This window comes from Hoplias malabaricus, chromosome 15 (genome assembly GCF_029633855.1).
Source record: "Hoplias malabaricus isolate fHopMal1 chromosome 15, fHopMal1.hap1, whole genome shotgun sequence".
NCBI classification, from domain to species: Eukaryota; Metazoa; Chordata; class Actinopteri; order Characiformes; family Erythrinidae; genus Hoplias; species Hoplias malabaricus.
The window spans coordinates 12,328,962-12,350,365 of NC_089814.1; the positions used below are offsets into that span (position 1 = coordinate 12,328,962).

The 21,404-nt window shown below is 38.1% G+C and overlaps 2 protein-coding genes across 2 annotated transcripts in view; both read left to right on the forward strand.

Annotated features, from left to right (window-relative positions):
- The first annotated feature begins 474 nt into the window (after nucleotides 1–474).
- LOC136668919 (granzyme K-like) lies at nucleotides 475–4,045 on the forward strand. The gene is made up of 5 exons (XM_066646671.1): nucleotides 475–629; nucleotides 704–848; nucleotides 1,776–1,926; nucleotides 2,714–2,983; nucleotides 3,667–4,045. The coding sequence occupies exons 1-5, from the start codon at nucleotides 566–568 to the stop codon at nucleotides 3,841–3,843; spliced, it is 807 nt and encodes a 268-aa protein (XP_066502768.1). The 5' UTR covers nucleotides 475–565; the 3' UTR covers nucleotides 3,844–4,045.
- Nucleotides 4,046–13,206: 9,161 nt separating this feature from the next.
- Nucleotides 13,207–21,404, forward strand: part of rai14 (retinoic acid induced 14) — a 36,660-nt gene continuing 28,462 nt past the window's right edge. The window contains exons 1-2 of the mRNA XM_066646724.1: nucleotides 13,207–13,400; nucleotides 14,378–14,449. Of these exons, the coding sequence (XP_066502821.1) occupies nucleotides 14,414–14,449 (36 nt within the window). The 5' untranslated portion in view covers nucleotides 13,207–13,400; nucleotides 14,378–14,413. The remainder of the gene's footprint in view (nucleotides 13,401–14,377; nucleotides 14,450–21,404) is intronic.

Genomic DNA, 21,404 nt, shown 5'->3' on the forward strand with positions numbered 1-21,404 from the left:
TATATATATATATATATATATATATTGCATTGGATTCAGACATTCAGGGTTTCTTAGGTCATAAACCCAAGGAACCAATCCTATCAACTTGTAAAGCATGGCTTTTATATTTTAATTGAGTGATATTTTAAAGCCACTTTTAAGACATTAAAAGAAATATATATATATATATATTATATATTTTTTATATATTTATATTTTATATCATTTATATATATTTGTTTATTTTGTTTATTATTTGAAGTAACATTGCCACATATAAATGAATTATAAATGAATAAATTGACCAACATGAGTTTTTAGGGGTTTAAAGTCCTGGAGGAGGACTAAATCATGTTGTACATATCATTTCTGAAATTTCTCAGAATTGGTGAGTGTTTCTGGAAACTTTGTATATCACACACAGAGGCAGAAACCACAAAAGAAACCAGAGCTCTTTGTTTTGCACTTGCAAGATGCAGAGACTCCCCCAGCTTCTTTAAAACAAAGCTGTGATGATCCACGCTTCTATTCAGTGCTCAGCAACTACACAACACTGTCTTTAACAGCTGTCTTAGTGAAAACAATGCATTTTCCACAGCCTTCACTCTTAAACAGTGTTCTCCTTTTGACTGTGTTCCATGCGGCAGGTAAGATTTTTTTAGTTTTAAATTCATTCACTGATCTGATTCACCTCTTTAATGGCCAGTGATTCTCTTTGTAGTCTGTGTGGATGTCTCTATTGTCGGGGGAAAAGAGGTCAAAAAGCACAAGCCGTGGCTAGTGTCCATCCAATTAAAACACAGTCACATCTGTGGAGGAACATTGATCCATGAGCAGTGGGTTCTGACCGCAGCACACTGCAAAGAGTAAGCAAGCATTTACCATCTCTACTCTAGAAATGAAGAACAGGCAGATCATGTAAATCATTTAAAGTGATCACAGTAAGAGGGTATAAAAGTATATTTGTGTATTTTAAGTACATTTATGGGAATACACTCAAACATTTTTTTTAAATTAAAACAATATGTCTACAGTTTTAATATAAATATATATATATATATATGTGTGTGTGTGTGTGTGTGTGTGTGTGTGTACAATATGTGTTATTTTAACCCTTTCCAAATCTTTACTTTTGCCAGTCTGGTATTATTTAGTGTTATAGTCAAGAAAAGGTTGTTAAATGTATAATTTTTTTAGATCATGTCTGCTGTTGATTTAAGAAATCCATGTGATTAAGTAGAATAACTAATTTTGGAAACTGGAAACTAATTTTGTTCTTCATACTCTCTCACAACACATCTACATTTCAGAAAAAAAAATTGTATTATTTTCATTATTTAGTATTTATTATAAATATCTATTATAATAACATTTATACAGGCACCATGCTTATTTAAAGATAAATAATTTTAACTAGTAAAATTAATATTAGGTGCCTGCTTTCATGATGATGACACATTATGTGGAAACCAGAAAACAATGGCAGCCATTATTCCATTCCACAATTTAATGAGCTCTGAATTTGTGTGTGTGTGTCTAGTGTCCACTCGCTGCCTTTCAAACATTTAGTTCTGTGCTGTTTTCTACGATGTACAGATACATACACTGTTTTTTCAGATCTGAAATGGGAGTGTGGCTTGTTTATCTGACTATAGCAATTGTTTTCTTGGTGAAGACAGAGAAATTGAATTCCAGTGAAATAAATGATATTTGCATATTGAAGAAATGAAACAGTAATGCAACATTCAACTATAGTTTAAACAAATCTATGATATTCTTAAAATTCCTTTCAGCTTTTTAGAACCATTTGGATCCGTGACAGTTCTTTTAGGTGCTCTCTCTCTGAAGAACAGCAAAAACACCCAGCGCATTGGAGTCATGGGTCACAAAATCCCAAATACATTCAGCAAGGCAACTAAGGCAAATGATATCATGCTGCTAAAGGTAAAACACACGTGTTTAATACAATATTTTCATCCTGAAATCATAAAAATATGAAAATATGTGTGTAAATAAATGCTATAAAGTACATACACTCCAGTAGTAAAAATGGGCTATGCTTAAAATGGGAAAACATTAAGCTTTTTATGATATTAGCACCAAATACCTAGAACAGAACAAAAAGTTATCTGCAAAGATCCCCAAGTTGTGTCTGGAAAATACTCTTTACATCCTATAGAAAAGGTTTATTCTCAAATTAAAGGTGCACTATGCAATTTCATTTAATTTTCTAACCAGTAAAAATACATTCAGTACTGTTATCAGTGCTAGTGCGTTATGTATTTCTGAGCAAAGCTGTTGGAAGACCAGCCTTTTATTGCTGTATTTGTTCCTGTTGTTAACCCGCTTGGCTGCTGGAGGGCACCTTGACTTTTAATACATTAGTCCACATTCAGAATGCACGACCTCTAGTGAAAAGGTACATGAACTACAACAGAACAAACCAAATGCAACTTTAAACACAAATTTAAGCCTGGAAATATTTTAATGACCCTTTGGCTGCTTGAAGAAATCAGTGCTGAGTGTGGACACTTACTTCTGTAAAAAGGTACCTGCAAAGATTCCGTTTTAAACTGAACTAAAGGAGAAGGTTATCCCATGCTAAGCTGTTTTATCTGATTGTTTACTACCAATTTATTGCTAATGAAAAGCTTTGTCAAATTTAAATTATAACTCATTATATTATATATAGACATTTTATAAAGACTTTTTTGTTGCTTTCATCACGTAGCTGCAAAACAAAGCACAGCTTAAAAACAAATCTGTGGCCACGAAGAAGCTCCCCAGTTCAGGAAAGGACATTCCCGCTGGAACCAAATGTGAAGTGAGTGGCTGGGGGCGCACTAATACGGAAAGTGCAGTAGCTTCTGATGTGCTGAGAGAGGTGGAGGTGACTGTGGTGAACAGAGATCTGTGCAACTGCTATTACAACAAGAACCCTGTCATCACTGAAGACATGCTGTGTGCAGGCAACAAACAGCCTGGGAGAGATGCATGCTCCGTAAGTCACTTTCCAGTCTTTGATCTGTATCTGACCCTTTGCACACGCTCAGTGAACTGCAGAAATGCATTACTACCAGCAACTGATGGAGCTTTTCTCTTTCATAAAAAAACTGTTGTTATTCATCTATAATTATGAAATGATAAATTCTAATAAATGAGATTTATAGGTGTACACTCTTTAAAAGTTCCCGAAATCAAAAGAGAAGCTGTAGATTATGTGGAAGTGTTTAAACTGTAATAAGATTCTCTAATCTACATTCATCAGTCTCATTTACAGGATTGAAAGATAGTCCAGGGTAGCACTAGTGATGTTTTCACACTGCTCTAGGGTTGTGAGGTTGTGGGTTCAAACCCCTTTTGTTTGGTGTTCTCGCTGTGTCTGCATTGGTTTCCTCTGGTGCTTGGGTTTCTAAAAAACACTGTTTATTGGTCAGTGGACTGGCTGTGTGAAATTGTTCACAGTTGTGATTTTGTGAGAGACTGTGAGCCCTACAAAGAACTGGCACCCTGAGCTGGATAAGCGATTACAAACAATAAATGAATGAATATATATTATGCATTAAGTGGATAATTAGGTATTTAAGTATGTTAATAATGGATGTGTCACTAAGACATCAGTGCACATTCAGTCACAGAAAATTTCAGGCAAAGTTTGGTCAAGGTATGCTTCGTCTTTTTCAGGGGGATTCTGGCAGTCCTCTGGAATGTAAAAACAGTATTGTTGGACTGGTGTCTGGGGGAAATGGATGTGGGGAACCTAAGAAACCAGGGGTCTACACTCTTCTCTCCAAGAAGCACATTTTCTGGATCAAGACCATCCTTAAAAAACAATCAAACAGCACAGATAGTGCTGCCTAACACATTTCAGAGTGATCTATTCACATGCTACTTTCTTTTTATGGTAATACGAAATTAAACCTCCTATCTCCTACAGAAGTTAATTATGTTTTTTTTCTGGTAAAAGTAGACCAGTAGAACATGCGTCCTCTGACACTGTCAGTTCTCTCCCTTACCCATACGTTCCTGCTCCATGTATTTTTGTTTATTTTGAATCTGTTACTCCATGACATCGTGACATTAATAAAATATGTTGCACATACATACTGCTTCCATGTCTTGTTTGTTTCATTGCTTGGGAGAAGCCGCACATAAACCTAAACCGACTGTACCCAATAACAAAGATGTGTAACACTCATATTGTAGAGTCGTACTGCATTCACAGGAGGGAATGATGGAGAGCTTTTCAATGGTGCTGAGAATGATTTGAAGCAGCTTTTGTGATCTACAAATGTTCCAGAGCTTTCCTCCCTTCCTTAAATTGTGCAGAAATTACTATGTGACCTTTGTAGAATTATTCATTCCATCTTAAATGGCAAAAGATTTCTGACATCTGCAAATATGAATTCATTACACCTTAAATAGAGCAGTGATTATTACATGAACATAGAATTATCCCTTCCACCTTAAATGAAGCAAGTTGTTTGTTGCTTGCAGAACTGTTAATTCCACCTTAAGTAAAGAAGTGATTATTACATGACCGTGATCGAATTAACCATTTCAACTTAAATGCTGTACGTTTTAAGGTGGGGTGGAAAATTCTCATGCACAGAGCAGATGTGGTTGAGAAAAGTAAAATAAATAAATTAATGCTGTGTCTCAGACAAATTAACTGTGTGAACAGGGGCGCATCTACCCAAATGTCTATAGTGTCAAAATTGAAAATGTGGAAATTTTAGCTTCAAATTCAGCTTTCTATAGAATGGAAGGTAGTGGAGCATGTCGTCCATGATTTGTATGGTAATTGCTGCAGTACATATATTTGTTTTTTGGTTGGTTAGTCAGCTAGGTTGGAAGCCACTCAGATGTCCAAGATAAAATTATATGACTGCTCCTTTATCAAGCTGAGAGTGTGGTAAATACACAAACTATTCTGTTTCATATCATTCTCTCAACAGTAGGCTCTCCATAGTTTCCTCATTCTCAACACAATACGCTAGTCAAGGCTAAGGTGCTAACCCAATTTAAATGACCCGGTGAGGCCTCACAGAGCAATGTTAGCTGCAAATATCTAGCATGACTTTCAGGTGTGTGTCAGTCTGTGGTGAATGTGAATGTTGGAAAGGGATTTGTTTAGTCCAGGACGCCGTTGTTGGGGGTGTGGTAGTTATGGTGTTGTGGTGCGTGGACCCTAGCAGGTCAAGGAGAATTTCAGCATATTCAAAAATTGGTTGTCAGGGCAGTTCTCTGAGGACTCTAATCAGTGTAAGTGCAGGCACAGTTCCAGCCTAAATCCTGTCTCACTGCTCTGTGGCCTGTCTGAGATTCTTAGGACACTGTTCTGTAATATAAAGAATGGATTTTGGATGAAGTGCAAAATAAATCCCAGGAGGTTTTCAGACCGTCACACAATCAGAGAGCTCTCTAGGAAATAAGTTGAGTGGAGATCAGTGGTTCAGACTGATGTTCCACAGCAGATGTGACAGAACTGTATCTCCCCCTGCTGGATATGCACTTTAAATGAGCTCATCTCCTCATTGTTGCTCTCTAGGGCTCTTCTGAGGCTCTCATCGTCACTAAACACTGCTGTTCATTCTCCTATATTCAATAAGTACACATAGGGTTTTCATAACAACTCCACTAGCAGTTTTGTTTTTATTTTCCCACTCTATCTATCTATCTATCTATCTATCTATCTATCTATATATATATATATCTATCTATCTATCTGTAGAGAGAGAGAGAGAGAGAGAGAGAGAGAGAGAGAAAATTTGGCAAATTTTTCATGGGCACAACCCACATACTCAGCTCAACTGCTCATCCCACAAACGCATGTTCCTTACAAATGAGACACCACAAATGTGACAAATGTGTTCTTCAGTGAGTTGCTTATGGTAAACTGCATCCCTATACCAAATCTGAACTGGAGCATTGTGGACAGCCTCTCAGCACATGTTTAAAAGAATGATGGGTCCTGATTATTAGACCTGACACATGTAGGGAAGCAACTGCTGGACCGTCAGAGTTAATATACGAACATGATCTAAAGAACAGCACATTATGGTTTTTCCCTCATTTGACACCTGGACTGTTTTCTAGATGAACAGATATTAACAAAGGTAATTCAAAAAGAAATGTTGGAAAGAAGTGTAACTGCAGCTTGCACTAAGGCATTTGCAGTTGTGTAGTCTGTTGTCCTGCTGGTCCTTCAGTTCTTATTTCATCTTGCTCTCGGAGATGATTTGTGGGGGCTGCTCTGGGAGTATGAGGCATCAGGGTCTCTAAGGCCCTACGTCAAGCTTGTTCAGTGTGGGTATATCACTGGAACAAGGCACAACTCTGTACTGTTCCTGATATAAGGCATGATGTGAGACAGACGACAATTTGGCCATCTGTTAGCTAGCATAATAGAGTGTGATATATAAACAGAGAATGTTTCTGCCTTCTCCTGTGAAGGATTATTTGGATATTTTGGTCTTTTTTGGACAGCAGCAAAGTTTGTGTGTCTGAGTTGGCACATCTATAACAACAATCCTAGTGTTGTTTAAAATGATGTCTATACTGTTACTCTTGAGCATGTTTTGAGCTTCACAGACCGAAAGTATTGCAAAGTATGTATATCTTCACATTACCCAATTTCACATCATTGTCAAAATCCACATAATTTTTTCAAGCATCAAAAATCATAGCATGAAGCAAAAGCAAACTGGGTTTTTTGGCTATTGCTTATGACTTTGATACTTCCATCATTCTGGTGGGGCACTGAGCTTCTGTAAATTATTAAAGACATTCACCCGAACCGCATGCTGAAGAAGATTCAAGTATCAGTTTTACCTAAAGTGATTGAGGCAGAAAAGCTGACCACAGTGTGTCTTTCATCAGAGGCTCAGACCACAGCTACATATGTGGACAACTACTGAGTTAAAGGAATAGTATTTATAGATTTTCTCTGTCGCTTTGGAGCATTTCTTAGGTCAGAATTAAATTTCTTAAAACTTCTCATTTATTTTGGACAAACAGCACATGCTTTGGTTAATAATACAGATGATGTTGTACAGCTGTCTGCTCGTTTTTACATTATCAGTTGCTTTCAACATGTAGATCAGACTGTATTAGACTGGTTGTCTGTCGAACAGTTCAACTCCCTAGTTCACATCCAGGCACTAGTCCATTGCATAAGTCAGTACACTCAGAAATGTTGATTGAGTTGTCAGGAGCTGTGAAGCATATTTTATATATTTCTGTTAGACATTTTTGGTAAATGTCTACTGAACTGATTAGTGTTCATGTGAAACTTGGCTTTCACCGATAAAGGGGAGTGTTTGAAGCTTTAGATAAACCAATGATCACACCTTGTGAACATTCAGTTGTCAAGCATATATACAGGGAAGGCCATTTATATGGATACACCTTAATAAAATGGGAATGGTTGGTGATATTAACTTCCTGTTTGTGGCACATGTGGGAGGGGGGAAACTTTTCAAGATGGGTGGTGACCATGGCACCCATTTTTTATCCAATTTTTGTTTTTCTAATGGGAACAGGGTCATGTGACACATCAAACGTATTGGGAATTGGTTTTAACATAACTTATTACAAATTTCTGACCACTTATAAAATGTGTTCAAAGTGCTGCCCATTGTGTTGGATTGTCAATGCAACCTCTTCTCCCACTCTTCACACACTGATAGCAACACCACAGGAGAAATGCTAGCACAGGCTTCCAGTATCCGTAGTTCCAGGTGCTGCACACCAAACCAAGCACACCATTGTTTTTCTTGTGAAATTTCCAATAGGTTTGATGTGTCACATGACCCTCTTCCCATTGTAAAAACAAAAGTTGGATCCAAAATGGCCACCATGGTCACCACCCATCTTGAAAAGTTTCCCCCTCCCATACACTAATGTGCCACAAACAAGAAGTTAATATCACCAACCATTCCTATTTTATTAAGGTTCATCCATATAAATGGCCCACCCTGTAGACAGAGCACAACACAGCACGTTTCTGACAATGGAAGAACATTCCAAACAGCTTGGAATAAGAAGAGGAACAGAAATGCAGGGCGACAAAGTGGGGCAGCAGGTAGTGTTGCAGTCTCACAGTTCCAGGGTTCTGGGGTCGTGGGTTCAAGTCCAGCTTCTCGGTGACTGTCTGTGAGGAGTTTGTTCTCCCCGTGTCTGTGTGGGTCTGTCCCCCATGTGGATTGGCGAGTCAAAAGTGCCCACAGGTGTGAGTGTGTGAGTGAATGTGTGTGTGTTGTACTGTGAAAGACTGGTGCCCCCTACAGGGTGTGTTCCTGCCTTGCTCCCAATGATTCCGGGTAGGCTCTGGACCCACCGAGACCCTGAACAGGATAAGCGCTTACAGACTAAGAATAAATGAATGAATGAACAAGGATGCATGGTGAATGAGTTAAGAGGCAAAACAGAAGAAGAGGGAGAAGAGGCAAAGGGCGAAGTTACATTGCGTGTGAAGTAAGGGCCTGTCGAAGCATCCAGCCTGTGGCAAGATCAGCTGTGTCCTCAATCATTCAAACATTTTGTAGAGAGAACAGCTGTGTAATCCAACAATGTACTCTGTGCTATATATAAGTGGTGAAATCTTTACAAATCTTGTGTTTTGCCTTACTGGATTTTTACTGTATAGGTCTGCAAGACTATCTCACAGTGGAGGCAGAGTGCCCTTTTTCTCACATCAACAGGAGGAGGCTATTTGTGCCATGGTCAAGGCTAATAATGCTATTAGACTAAGGGGGATACAGAGTGGCATTATGGAAGACAACAATGTCTCTGAAAATATCCACTCAGTCAGCCTCTCAACTATTGACAGGATGCTGAAAAAACACCAGATGGAAACAGATGAACCTGCTGTACTGAGTAACATTTGAAAGGAAATGACACAAAGTAAAGGAGCTATGGTATCAGTATGTACAGGTAAACATTTTTGTGTATTAGTATATACTATATAGTAAACAGTATGCCATTGTACATTGATATACAGTACAGTAATTATAGTTATCATATGATCTACATACAGTAATCATTTGGGATAATGTGAGTTTCCATCATCAGGGAAGGGTTTGCCACCCACTACAGGACGCTGACGGAATTTCTCCAACCCAGCTCCCATTCCTCAACCCAACCAAGTTGTTCTATACTCTGCATGGAGGTGGAAGGTATACAATCACCAGCCTGATGCCTGTAGAGGCTGGATAAGACATTCATAACATTCTTTCCACAATGCATTGCAAGGGAGTATATCCAGTGCAATGTAGATGAGAATCAGGAGGTCTAGAAAAACTCCCGTTTAATTCCCCATGCAAAGTGTGTTGCCCATGTTTATGTTTCTGATTTGTCTACATTCCCCCCCCCCCTTTGTGCTAAAGAGTCTTGTCTATCTGTTTGGTATCATAATGACAGTCTGTCATTGACCTACAGTACAAGCAGTAAACAGCATACATATGAATCTGGACCACTCTCCCATATACAGTATTGTCTAACTTTGTACAGTTTATACACATTTCTCAGTAAAATTTGAGCTTAGTGCATTTTCACTGTCATCAAAACATTCAGAAAACTCGTAGAGTTACAGACATACTGACAACATGGCTAAACAATTTTACTGCCTTGTTTGTAATCAATGACACAAGGTCTTGACATTGTAATGACACTGACACGTTCGTTGACACAAATACTTCATTCTGGGAGGTGAACTAAGGATCTTGAGCAAGTTACAGGCCTTTGCCACTAATCCATTGTGTGGTGCGAAATGTTTTGAGAAATACACGTAATGTTGTGCAAATATAAATAAAGATTCACGAAATGCTTCAAAGCAACTGAGAAAAACCTTATAAATAATTTCTACCACTTATGATGTTTATTAAAGTGGTTTGTAGTCTTTGACCAAACTTATTTATGTTCCATAGAGCAGGTCCCAGACTTGGGGTGGCCATGTTTAAAATATGTCTAGCATGGATTCTCTGATTAACCCTGTCCACTGGGTGTCAGTATAGAGGCATGTTAAATGTTTTATATAGGTGTGCAAAGGATTTAATCCTTTATGTGTAACATATTATTTTAAATACAAATTCAAACGTTCTCCTGCTTTTTTGACATGTATGGTAACGGTTTCATAGTATTATAATGACAATTGTTATTTTATTTATTTATTTATTTATTTATTTATTTATTATTATTATTATTATTATTATTATTATTATTCCATTCCATTCCATTCCATTATCTGTAAGCGCTTATCCAATTTAGGGTCGCGGGGGGTCCAGAGCCTACCTGGAATCATCGGGCGCAAGGCGGGAATTCACCCCGGAGGGGACGCCAGTCCTTCACAGGGCAACACAGACACACACACATTTATTATTATTATTATTATTATTATTATTATTATTATTATTAAACTACATTCATAAACAACAGCCTTGAAATTCAGCATCTTTAATTCAAAACAAAACCTCACTTATACTTTTGGACACATTATTATCCCCAAAGAGAAATAGATGTATGTGCTTTTGCAATGCTTTTCCTTGATGGAACTCTTAATGAATGGTGTGACAAATAAACTCTTCTCCCTTGCAAATTTCAAACTACTTTGGTTTTTAGGTTAATTTTGTTAATTAAAACGACCATTTTAATTTTAACACTACGCAACAGTTCCCATAAAATAACAAAAAAGCAAGAGTAACTTTGAATTACAATTAAACACCACACAAAATCATATAAAGCTCATTTGTTCACTGAATATAACTTTAAGAAAATACCTAACTGCTGCTTGGGTGTAGCAGGTAGTGTCGCAGTCACGCAGCTCCAGGGGCCTGGAGGTTGTGGGTTTGATTCCCGCTCCGGGTGACTGTCTGTGAGGAGTTGGTGTGTTTTCCCCGTGTCCGCGTGGGTTTCCTCCGGGTGCTCCGGTTTCCTCCTGCAGTCCAAAAACACATGTTGGTAGGTGGATTGGCGACTCAAAAGTGTGTGTGTGTGTTGCCCTGTGAAGGACTGGCGCCCCCTCCAGTGTGTATTCCTGCCTTGCGCCCAATGATTCCAGGTAGGCTCTGGACCCACTGTGAGCCTGAACTGGATAAGGGTTACAGATAATGAATGAATAATTGCTGCTTTAAATGATGGGTACATGGCTTCTTATTTCAGCATTACAGGTTTTATTGATTGTTGAAGGACATTGTAATATGTGACACTGGGGCCTATTTTCCAGTGCAATAAAGACAAATAGTACACAAAATCTACTTAATTTTAATTTGCAGTGTTCTGCTTTATTCCAGTGGTATCATTTTGAAATTGATATATATGGTCAACATAGAGTGGTTGACATTTACCATTATCTAGGATCTCTGCATAATTAAGTGGTTCATATGTAATCAGAGTAATCCCTGACTTTTTGTGAAATGCTCCTTTTCTGAGAAACATACTGATTCACCGTTCACAGAGTTGCTGATATAAACCAGACATCTGAAAGTATAATGCCTCTTTAAGCTACCGAACAGAGGGTTGTTACATGAATAGGTTGTATACTCTCAGATGCCTGACATTGTTTTATGACACATTGGACATAAATTTTCTGGCTTAAAATATATTTGTGGAGACGATGTATTTGAAAATAGTCCCCAATAGATCCCCCCACCCCCCACTGGTGGAGATATTGCAACTTCTGGATTTGATCACCACCACTAAGAAAACAGTGTTGCGCTATGGGTCAATGCTAAGAGAGTTTATACTCCATTAATCAATGCTTGGCACTAGACGTCGCCTCAAGGCTCAGCTATTTACCACCAAACATACACTTCTTCAGCTTGAGATTTTGCTGTGAGGCACTGATTGCTTTTGCAGTCTTGGATGTTTTGTTTTGTGTTATGGGGCACACCAATTCAACCCAAGATTTGAATAGTGTTCCATTACTTTATAGAATGAAGTTTTTCTAATTCATAGCCCAGCAACACCAGAAGGCTTTATACATCTCTACACATACTTGCCATACATGCCAAGTACATTTGAACTTACATGGTCCCCTACTGGATAATAAAATGGTTTAGGCGTGAATTTGAACACCTGTCAGGAGCGGGCGCTGATAATCGGAATCAATAATTAGAAGGTGTGTCTGGATATAAATGGGTATATATTAGATCAAAAAGTGGCCTAATGGCGCTCATGAGGCGTCCTTGCCCAACACACTTAATGGTTAATAGGCCAGGAGGAAGCCCACAGCGTGTATTCAAATTGTATATATAACAGCCCAACAACTCCACAGTTCACATCTTCTTTATTAACCGCCACAGTACTACGAAAATAACTTACATACGTTACAAAGCAAGAAATATTGCAACTCAGCAATCGGTAGAAAGTACAATTCATTTTTTTACTTGATAATAAAACATTTTCAATCATTGCTATTGTTTTGCCTATCCGTATTCCGACGAATCCCGCTTCAACCTTTGGATTGGCTAGTAGAAATTGTAAATGCAAACTATTGGCCAATAAAAAGCGAGGGAGGAGGGACTTGTAGAAGGCGCTCGTAATCACATGGAAGGTGACGTAATTTTCCCATTGCTCCGCAACCAATCAGAGGGCGCGTGTGCCTCCACTAAATCCTCACAAAACCAAGCGGTGGGAATTTCGATTCAATTCAATGAACCGACTCTTTTGAAGCCTCAGTTTCAATGCATTGTGCGCAGGATTTAAGGATTAATTTTTGCTTCACTCATCTATAATGATATTCAGCGAGTGAGTCTACAAGTTCAACTCAGTAAAAAAGCCAGATTTGGCCGTCTAAAGCTTGGGAAAAACATAATGCACAAAACAGTAAATATGAAACATGATTTGTAAGTTTGCTTACTTTATGGCATGCAAATATTATTTAAATTTAACCATGAACGTTGCAGGATTGGTAAGTGGGAGGATCATATCAAATTACCTAAAGATATTGTCACTGTCCACAATATTCACATATTTTTAAACCATTCATATATACTGTGTCATACCTAAATCACGGCATTCAGACTAAACAAGTTGCTGACTGTGTAATAAAGCTTAGAGAACGTTTTTTTGAGTACTCCACAACATGCTTTAACAAATATATTTATCATGATAACACTTTAGCATATTTGGTTCGAATCATTTGGGCAGATGAATCGAGGAATTTTAATTCGTGAGAACCGATTCGCTTAGGAGTCGGACCTCGGCGGTCTGAATGGGGTCTAGTCTTGTGTATGAAGAGAGAGGCTGGCGGGACTAACGCCTTCTGTCTTAATTAGCTTTGTCTCTCGCAAATTCCCCTGTTTTACAAAGCCGAACCGCCAGCCACACCGCCTTTAAACGCCATGTGAAGGAGTTAGTTCAGTGGACAGGCGATATTTCGTTCAACTTTTTGTCGTTCAACTTTCTGGGCAAAGTGGGTAAGTGTTGAACAACTGTTGGAGAAGAAAGATCCTCTCTCCCCTGTGAATTGTTTCACGACTATGAAGCATCTTGTTAGCGCTGGACTCTCGGTGTATCGTTTCTTTGGCAATAACATGGAAGTCTGCTTTCAGCAGGAAACTATTTTAGTACTGTTAACATTCAAAGTTGGCATTCTTGACGGTTGGTTGTACTGCAATGTTATTCTTGTTCGTGAGCGCTGTGGTGGACTGAATACAGTGTTTGCTCTTCTTATCTGAACGTTAGCCAGGTTAGCCCCAGAAAGTTGCCGTGAGTGGCCGAGCTGAACTTTATTTTTTCCTTGTTTAAGTTCACTTCTCTGTTCTCTCTCGGCAGCAGTGTTTTCCTTCAACAGAAATGTTTTCTCTCGGAAGCATTTTTTTTTGCCCTCAGCATGACCGCGTTCTCTCTCTGTAGAACTGACTGGTTTTCATTTCAGCAGAACTGCCTTCTCTCTCTCTACAGCGTTGACTGTGTTCTCCCTCAGTGCTCTCTCTCTCTCTCTCTCTCTCTCTCTCTCAGCAGCACAGAGTGGGTTCTCTTATTGTCAGTGACTTGTGTTGGCAGTAATGCTCTATTATCAGACTGTATACCTTTTTTTTTTAGTTTAATTAACTGTAAAAGTTGCCAGAATAGCTCAGAAAAAAATGACCAAAGTGGACTTTACCTTCCCCTTGAGCCTAATGAGATTTAGCTGCCACTTCCAATGAAGAAAGACTTGGAAAAGTTTGAGGAAGTGTAATGTGGTGTTATCGCCGTTCTGTTCTACATTACTGTGGTTAATACATAAGTAAAATGATCACTAACATTTCTGTTTTTATTTTGTAAATGTTATGTAGTTACTGGCAATTATTAAGAACCAGTCCTGTAGTTATGGGCTGATTTATTGAACTATAACATGGCAAATAGGACAAATGTTTTTAAGAAATGTAACAAAAGTTTTGATTTTATTCAGATCTGTCTGGACCTGCTGGAATCTGCATGGAAAAACATGAAAAGCCTAAAAGCCAAGTTCAGGAAGAGTGATGTAAGTATAACTGCGCTCAGCTCACTGTTTGGTCTGATGACTTCATGTGATGTCTGTAGTGTGGTTGTATGTCGAAGCTAATGCAAGATGGAGCTTGTAGAACAGTTCAATGATACAAATGACACTGGGTGCTTTTTTCCCATCCTCCTCCACTTTTAGTTCCTATTGTATCTGTATTTGTTCTTCCTTTTTTAAGTGTGGCAAGTTCACAGCTACTGGGTGGAATTGAGTGGAATGAAAGCCTGGAGGTGTTTACCAGAAATGATTGACAAAAGTAGTACATCTAACAGTAGAAATTCTTGCACATCTTTGTTTCAAGGTATTGTCTTTCTGCAGCTTTCAAAGCTGATCCCTGGCAGTGTTACAAACTGGGAACAGGAAAAAGCCTGTATTCAGAATTGTTTTAGTCCTGTATTAGACTGTGCTGCTGTTTTTCATGTTGGTATTATATTTCCTCTTTTGTTACTATACATATCAGTGCACATTCAGCTTGAGTCTTTGTGTAACTTAATGTAACTTGGGGGGGGGGGGGTGGATTTGTCATGCTGTTGATTAAAGGATCCATTTCAGATTTTTTTTCTTCCCCCCAGAGGACCGCTTATGTGTTGTGTTTTTATACCAAAATCAACCCTCGTGCATTTTTACTTGGCCATGTTCTTACTTTTTTATAACTTTATAGAATTAAACTGATTTTGGCACAGTGTCTTTAAGACCAGAGAGTGGTAATGAACTGTCCTCTGATTTACAGTTAACCTCTCAAAAACCTATCCCAGCTATAACATGCTCTATAATTTAAAGTAAATTAAATGAACTAAACTGCTCTAGGCCAAAGTGGTGGTTATATGAAAATGCATTCATTTTCATGACCTTGCACACACTAACTGCAATAAAGGGATACTTACTGTTCGTAGGTTGCGTGGGTTGATCATTGAGTTCCTACTTGCGCCTGTTTAGAATTGAGCAGAGTAGGTACTAAATGTGATGTGTAAACCCTGCAGAGCGCTGATTGGCCAAAGACACCTGTCAATCATCACAAAATGCAGAGCTCCATCACAAACTAGCCACTTGAAAAATCTCTCAAATTACAGCAGCGGTCACATTTGTGTTTCTCACTCATAACAGCCACAACACCCAAAACATGCACCAAAGAAAACTCTTATATGTGAGAACTGTGGTATGGAGCTGTGTTCAGTCCAAAAAACAAAAAAGAGCATGCAAATACATAACGAGTAAACAGCGGCTAACTTTACTGCCTCCGTTGTTTTGGTTTTCAAAGCCCGTTTTCCTTTTGAGATAGCGTGTACAGTAATACCTCGACTTACGAGTTTAATTCATTCTGTGACCAAGCTCGTAACTCAATTTGCTCATATATCAAATTAAATTTCCCCATTAATATAAATTGAAATGCTAACAACCCATTACAGCCCCCCAAAAACTACACCATCGACCACAAAAACATCGACGAGCGACGGCTCGTATCTTGGAATATTTGTGAGTGGATTCACTCGTAAGTCAAGTTTTCACTGTATAATGATATTGGCCTCTGTATTTATATGCTTAGGAATATTCACTTAAAAATGTATACATAAAAATATATACTCATTATCATTGATGTTCATTAGCAACCTTGAACCACTGCTCAGGTTTACTATGTAGTGTCTGTAATGTCTTCCCTCTTAAGTAAATTGCTAACTTGCCCCCAGCTGTTGCACGATTTTGAGACACATTTGTCAAAACTGAGTCATGACTGGGAGTGACTACACTGGGAATTTCTGCCCTCCTAAAAGGGGAAAATATTTGAAGAGGAAGTGACTGGCTACCATTGTGTGTGATTCAGCAGTCATTTCACAAACCATAATGGAGGGTCATCACTCGCAGTCTGCTGTGGAGGAATTTCTTGGTCTGAGTTTAAATGCATTTATAAGCAGTTGTTTAAATGCTTATAAATGCCAGACCATTGCAGTTTGGGCTTGGTCAATGTGTAAAGAGTTTTGTGGGATTCTGTGCGCGATTACCAAGCCACAATACCAAGCAAAATTTCTTCTTGCCTGTGGTTACCTTACTGTTTTTAAAAATTTAGTCTGGATATTGTTCACAGTGGATAAATTGTGAGCTAAGCTCATAACGTATTGCTTTTTGCAGGCAGGATCTAAAACAACAAAGTAGTTGTTGAAGAGTCTGTGAAACTGCATTTAAATCCCAGCACGTATACTAAGAAGTGACTACAGATGACGTGTTTCGAATGTGTCATACATTGTTACATTGCATGAGTTAAAGCACCAGGACACACAGGAGTGTGTAAAAGGAGGTCAGTTGGGACAGTCAGTTGTGGTAGTCATCCCATGTTGCATGTGTGCGTCTAGTCAGGCTTTAGTGTATCTCACAATGGGTGTGATTTTTGGTTCTGTTTACAGTGCTGTGTATTTACTCTATGGTGAATTATCAGGCCAAGATAAAAAGCTGGCACAATTATGTGAATGTTATATTTTGCTAATCTACTTTGACAATACTAATATCAGTACAATAAAGGACAATATCCCAAAAAATACAGGGTGAAAAATACCGAAGATACAAGATATACAAGATTTTTCTTGTATAATTTAAACGCCTAAAATGTGAAGTGTAACTATGCTGTGCTGGGGTTTTTAAATATAAACATTAAAAATTTTTTTTTTTTTTATTTATTTATATTTACTGGCTACTAAATTTCCTTCAGCAGTAAAGTATCTTTACTTATCTATCTTGTAGGTCTTATCTGTCTTGTCTTTCTATCAGTTGTATCAAACAGGCAAACAGTGTCATGAAATATTTTTGATAAATGTAGTTCCAGAGCTTCTTTCCCAGAAGCTATGGTATGATATTTTTATTTATTTATTTTTAATATAAAGGTTTTCAGTTTGAATGAATTCTTTGTATCAACTTGTCACAGTGTGCTTTCTGCAGACAATGGATAACAAACGATGCCAGACCATAATAATAAAAATGAGCTCACGCAATCTAGTCTTAACCACAAACACTAGTCACTATATTTTAATGGACATAGAGTACAATTTAATATAGACATCTGTTTCTCTTCTTTCAAATACATATTAAACAATCATAATAGCAACACAGAGTAAAACATGGTTGCTTTGATGGAGTGAAAATTGCTATTGAACTGTAAAGCAATGTGGAGGATTGAAAAGTAACAGTATTTACTAATAGTGGACTTAAAGGTATTTGATCCAGATATATTTCTAATTATTATTTTTTTTTGCCCTTTTTAATATGATATAATTAGTTGTATTAGTAGAGGCAGAAAAGCTAAAGATGGTGTGGTATGTGGCCCTGCTGTTTTTATGCAAAACTTTTGAGCTTTGTGGAAAAAATATAGGGTGGGGAACTTTAGTGAATTTAGTGATAGCCTTGAGTTGGTGGATCAGTATTTTCCTGTAATGTTGGTTGCTGGGTAAAAACATACAAGCTTTTATTTTTAGTTTAATAAATAAATCCACCCATGACATATCCAGATAAAGAAGTTACAAAACATGCATGTATGTCACCACTACTATCTGATCAAAAGAACTCAGGTCTTACGTTTGGGCGTTATGAAAATCCATTGTAGATTCTACTTATTTTTGGCTCTTTTGCCAGCATTGTTCCATCTTTTAAATAGAACATCTTATAAGTAGGCTTTATGACCTTTCAGAAAGTAGTTTTCTTTCTTTCTTTCTGATTGCAGTGAGATTAAAAATCAATTGGAACTACGTCTATTCAAGTTGTCTGGGCAGCTGCTAAACAAAGGCTCTGGTCTTCATATTAAAATGTGTCTCATTTAATTTTCATACGTTGTATTGATAGTTTGCAGCCATTTTGTTGTGTTGTCCAGGGCGTACTTTGGAAAAAGAGTAAAGAAGATCAAGAGAATGAAAATATCCATTTGATTATATTTTTGGTTTTCTGTGAGTCCAAATTGTTTAGGAATTTCTTTTAGGGCCAGACCTTCAGTCTTAGTCAAATTGAAGGGTAAGGAATGCCAATATAAATACTTAAGACCAGACAGTTGCTCAGTAGATCTTGTAATGCTTCTTGTCGAAGTCGATCCCTTCTCAGTGTCCCAGCTTCTGGTTCAGGGAGATTTTAAATTAAGTTTATGCCTAGTGCTTTGTGAACTATTAAATGGATTAAAACGCATCATGTGTCTCTATGGGCTACATCCATGCTACATCCTGTCTGAAATGAACATTAAGTGAATCCCGTAGTTCTGATAGATTCTGCACACATCTCAGATGCAGAGACTTTCCAGAATGCATGTTTGGGTAGTAATATGAGAAGTGTTTATTTTGCTGTACATGAACTCACTTGTGGGTCATGTGCAGAAAGAGTGTTTGCTGTGGTCTTTGAAAGAATGTCTGAAAACTTTTGCTCCAGCTCATTTTTTTTATTTTTATTTTTTTATTTATTTATTTTTTAAATCTTGCTTCCATGCTTGGCGCCAGGCAGCAGCGGACCTGTACATCATGAACTGTAGGAAACTGGCATTACAGCCCAGCCTCTTTTTCGCTTAAACCTTGTTTTGTGCAGCTTGGATAAAACATTCAGTTTGTGGTGTGTGAGTCTTGACAATTTTGTGTGTGTGTGTTCACTTTGTACCTGCTTTTAAGTGGATCCAGTTTGAGTAAATTTGGTTATTATTATGTAATATCAGTGGCACAGTGGTGTAACAGGGTCAGAGCTCCAGGGTCCTGTGGTTGTGGATTCGAGCCCTACCTTGGGTGACTAAATGTGAGGAGTTTAGTGTGTTCTCCCGTTGCCTGCGTGGGAGAATTTGCACTTGCAGTATCTGTATCATTACGCTGCTTACAAACAACACTCAGTACTGTTGTACTACAGTATTGCCAAAAAATAAATAAATAAATTGATATCTTTATTCGTATTTCAGATGAAAAGATGATATGATTTTTTTTCCCCAAAAAAATGTGTGTTCTTTGCAGGATTAAATTTGTAACGGCATCTCTTTAATTGAATTGCTACTGGGATGTAGAATATGGAAACGTAGTCATTATATTGTCTTACATTAATTAGGATGTTTTTCTGTGCCCTGTGCCCTGATAATGTCATTGCTAGACTCCCACTTGAATGCAGACCTTGTCTCATCTGGAATGCATTAATGACTACTGAAATTAATTAATGCACTTGCCCTAGTCCCCTACTGCTTTCACACATTCCCCAGCACAATGAAACACTCACAAAATCTCTGTTAAACCCTAAAGAAGGAGTAATTTCCACTCCACATGAGCCAAATCTACATCCCTCAACTCAAACTCTTCTTAGAATTTTTTTACTGGATGTAGAAAAAAAGGGTAACAGTGCTGCTTTAAGCTTTTCAGTCCATGTAAGTTCCCAAAGTTTCACTGTGAACAAGCTCTGTTTTAAAGAAGTGAAATTACATCATCTGTAAGATATGAGTAACAACTGAATGTAGGAAGTTTCTGCCTTGTGAGCAGAACTTTACAAGACCCCCCCTGAGCCCTCGCTGTACAGGTTAACCTCAAACAGCGGAATCAAATATCTCCCTCACAGAGTATATTTTGTGGTTTGAGGTTGTGGCCATGTTATTTTGCATGCCCAAAAGAGTCCACTGTGCAGGCTGCAAAGAATACAAACGTGCCTCCCCCTCCCTCTCTGTTACTAGGCCACAGCAGACCGGCTAGACACTAATTCCTCTCTATCCTTCGTCCTAGATTGACACCCTTTCTGAGCGCTGCCTTTCGCTACTTAGGCCTTAAAGGGAGTGGACTTTGCCATGACCATTTAAAAACATGCCTGCGCCCCTGCATCTGTCATAAATAGCTGCTTCTATTGACAGTGTCAGGTGTGTGTAAATATGCATTTTCTTGCATGTCAGCCAACATCAAAGTGATTACTTAAAATAGTATCATCTGAAATGTAAACCTGTTATAGATAACTTTACAGGCCTTACTTCACTGCACTGAATGCTGTTCATCCTTTAATAGCATATCAGTCATTATTTGGAAAATCTCCTGTGCTGCATAGAGGCTTTTAGATTTGATGTCATCCTTTTACATACAAAAAGGATCGTACCAGCTAACTCTTACATTGTGATAGGAACCAGGATTGCCTGTGTTTATAGTGCAAATAGAGCTAACGATGCATCAGTTCTTTCTGAGCAATTATTTGCTTTAAACCATTATTGGTTTGGACAGATGTCTGATACTCCATACTGATGTTTGATTACCTTTTGTTTTTCTATGGAAGAGCAGGTAGTTGGCTCTTGGCTGCTGTGCCAAAGTACTTCTTTTTACTTTGTAATACATTAATGCAAATGTCACTGTCACCACACACACACACACACACACACACATACACAAACTTTTGTGTGTATGTTATGACATCAATACTGGCACTGGAAGCTATGCATTTGCAAAATATTGAATATCAGCTGTCGCTGTAAGCTCACAGTTCCCATATTAAGACTTTCATAAACGTATGCTTTTTTTTAATGTATTATTTTAAACCACCACAATCTACACTTGCCCTAAAGGGGCAATCTATGAACTTTGGAAGGACTATAAAACAATGTCTTGGGCATTAGGCTGTATATTCTTAACCATTCATTAAAGAACTTTCTATTTTTATCAGTGATGTCATATAAAATATGACTCACTATGATGCAGAGTGTTTTTCTTCAGATCAGTCTGAATGACCATTGGAATCCTAAGCATTTTTATTACACAGAAATTCCCCAAAAGACTGTGGAAGACCCCATTTAACTGAAAGCCCCTGGTGACCAATCAAATTAATCTAGCTGCTGAATAAAAAAGGAGGATGAGAATGAGCACAGCAGGTCTTTGGTTTGTGTGTGTGTGTGTGTGTGAGATTTAGGCATGTCCCAGCTGCCCAGACCTGGGAGATTAAGAAGGGTCCGTCTCAACACACCCACCCACACTTCAGA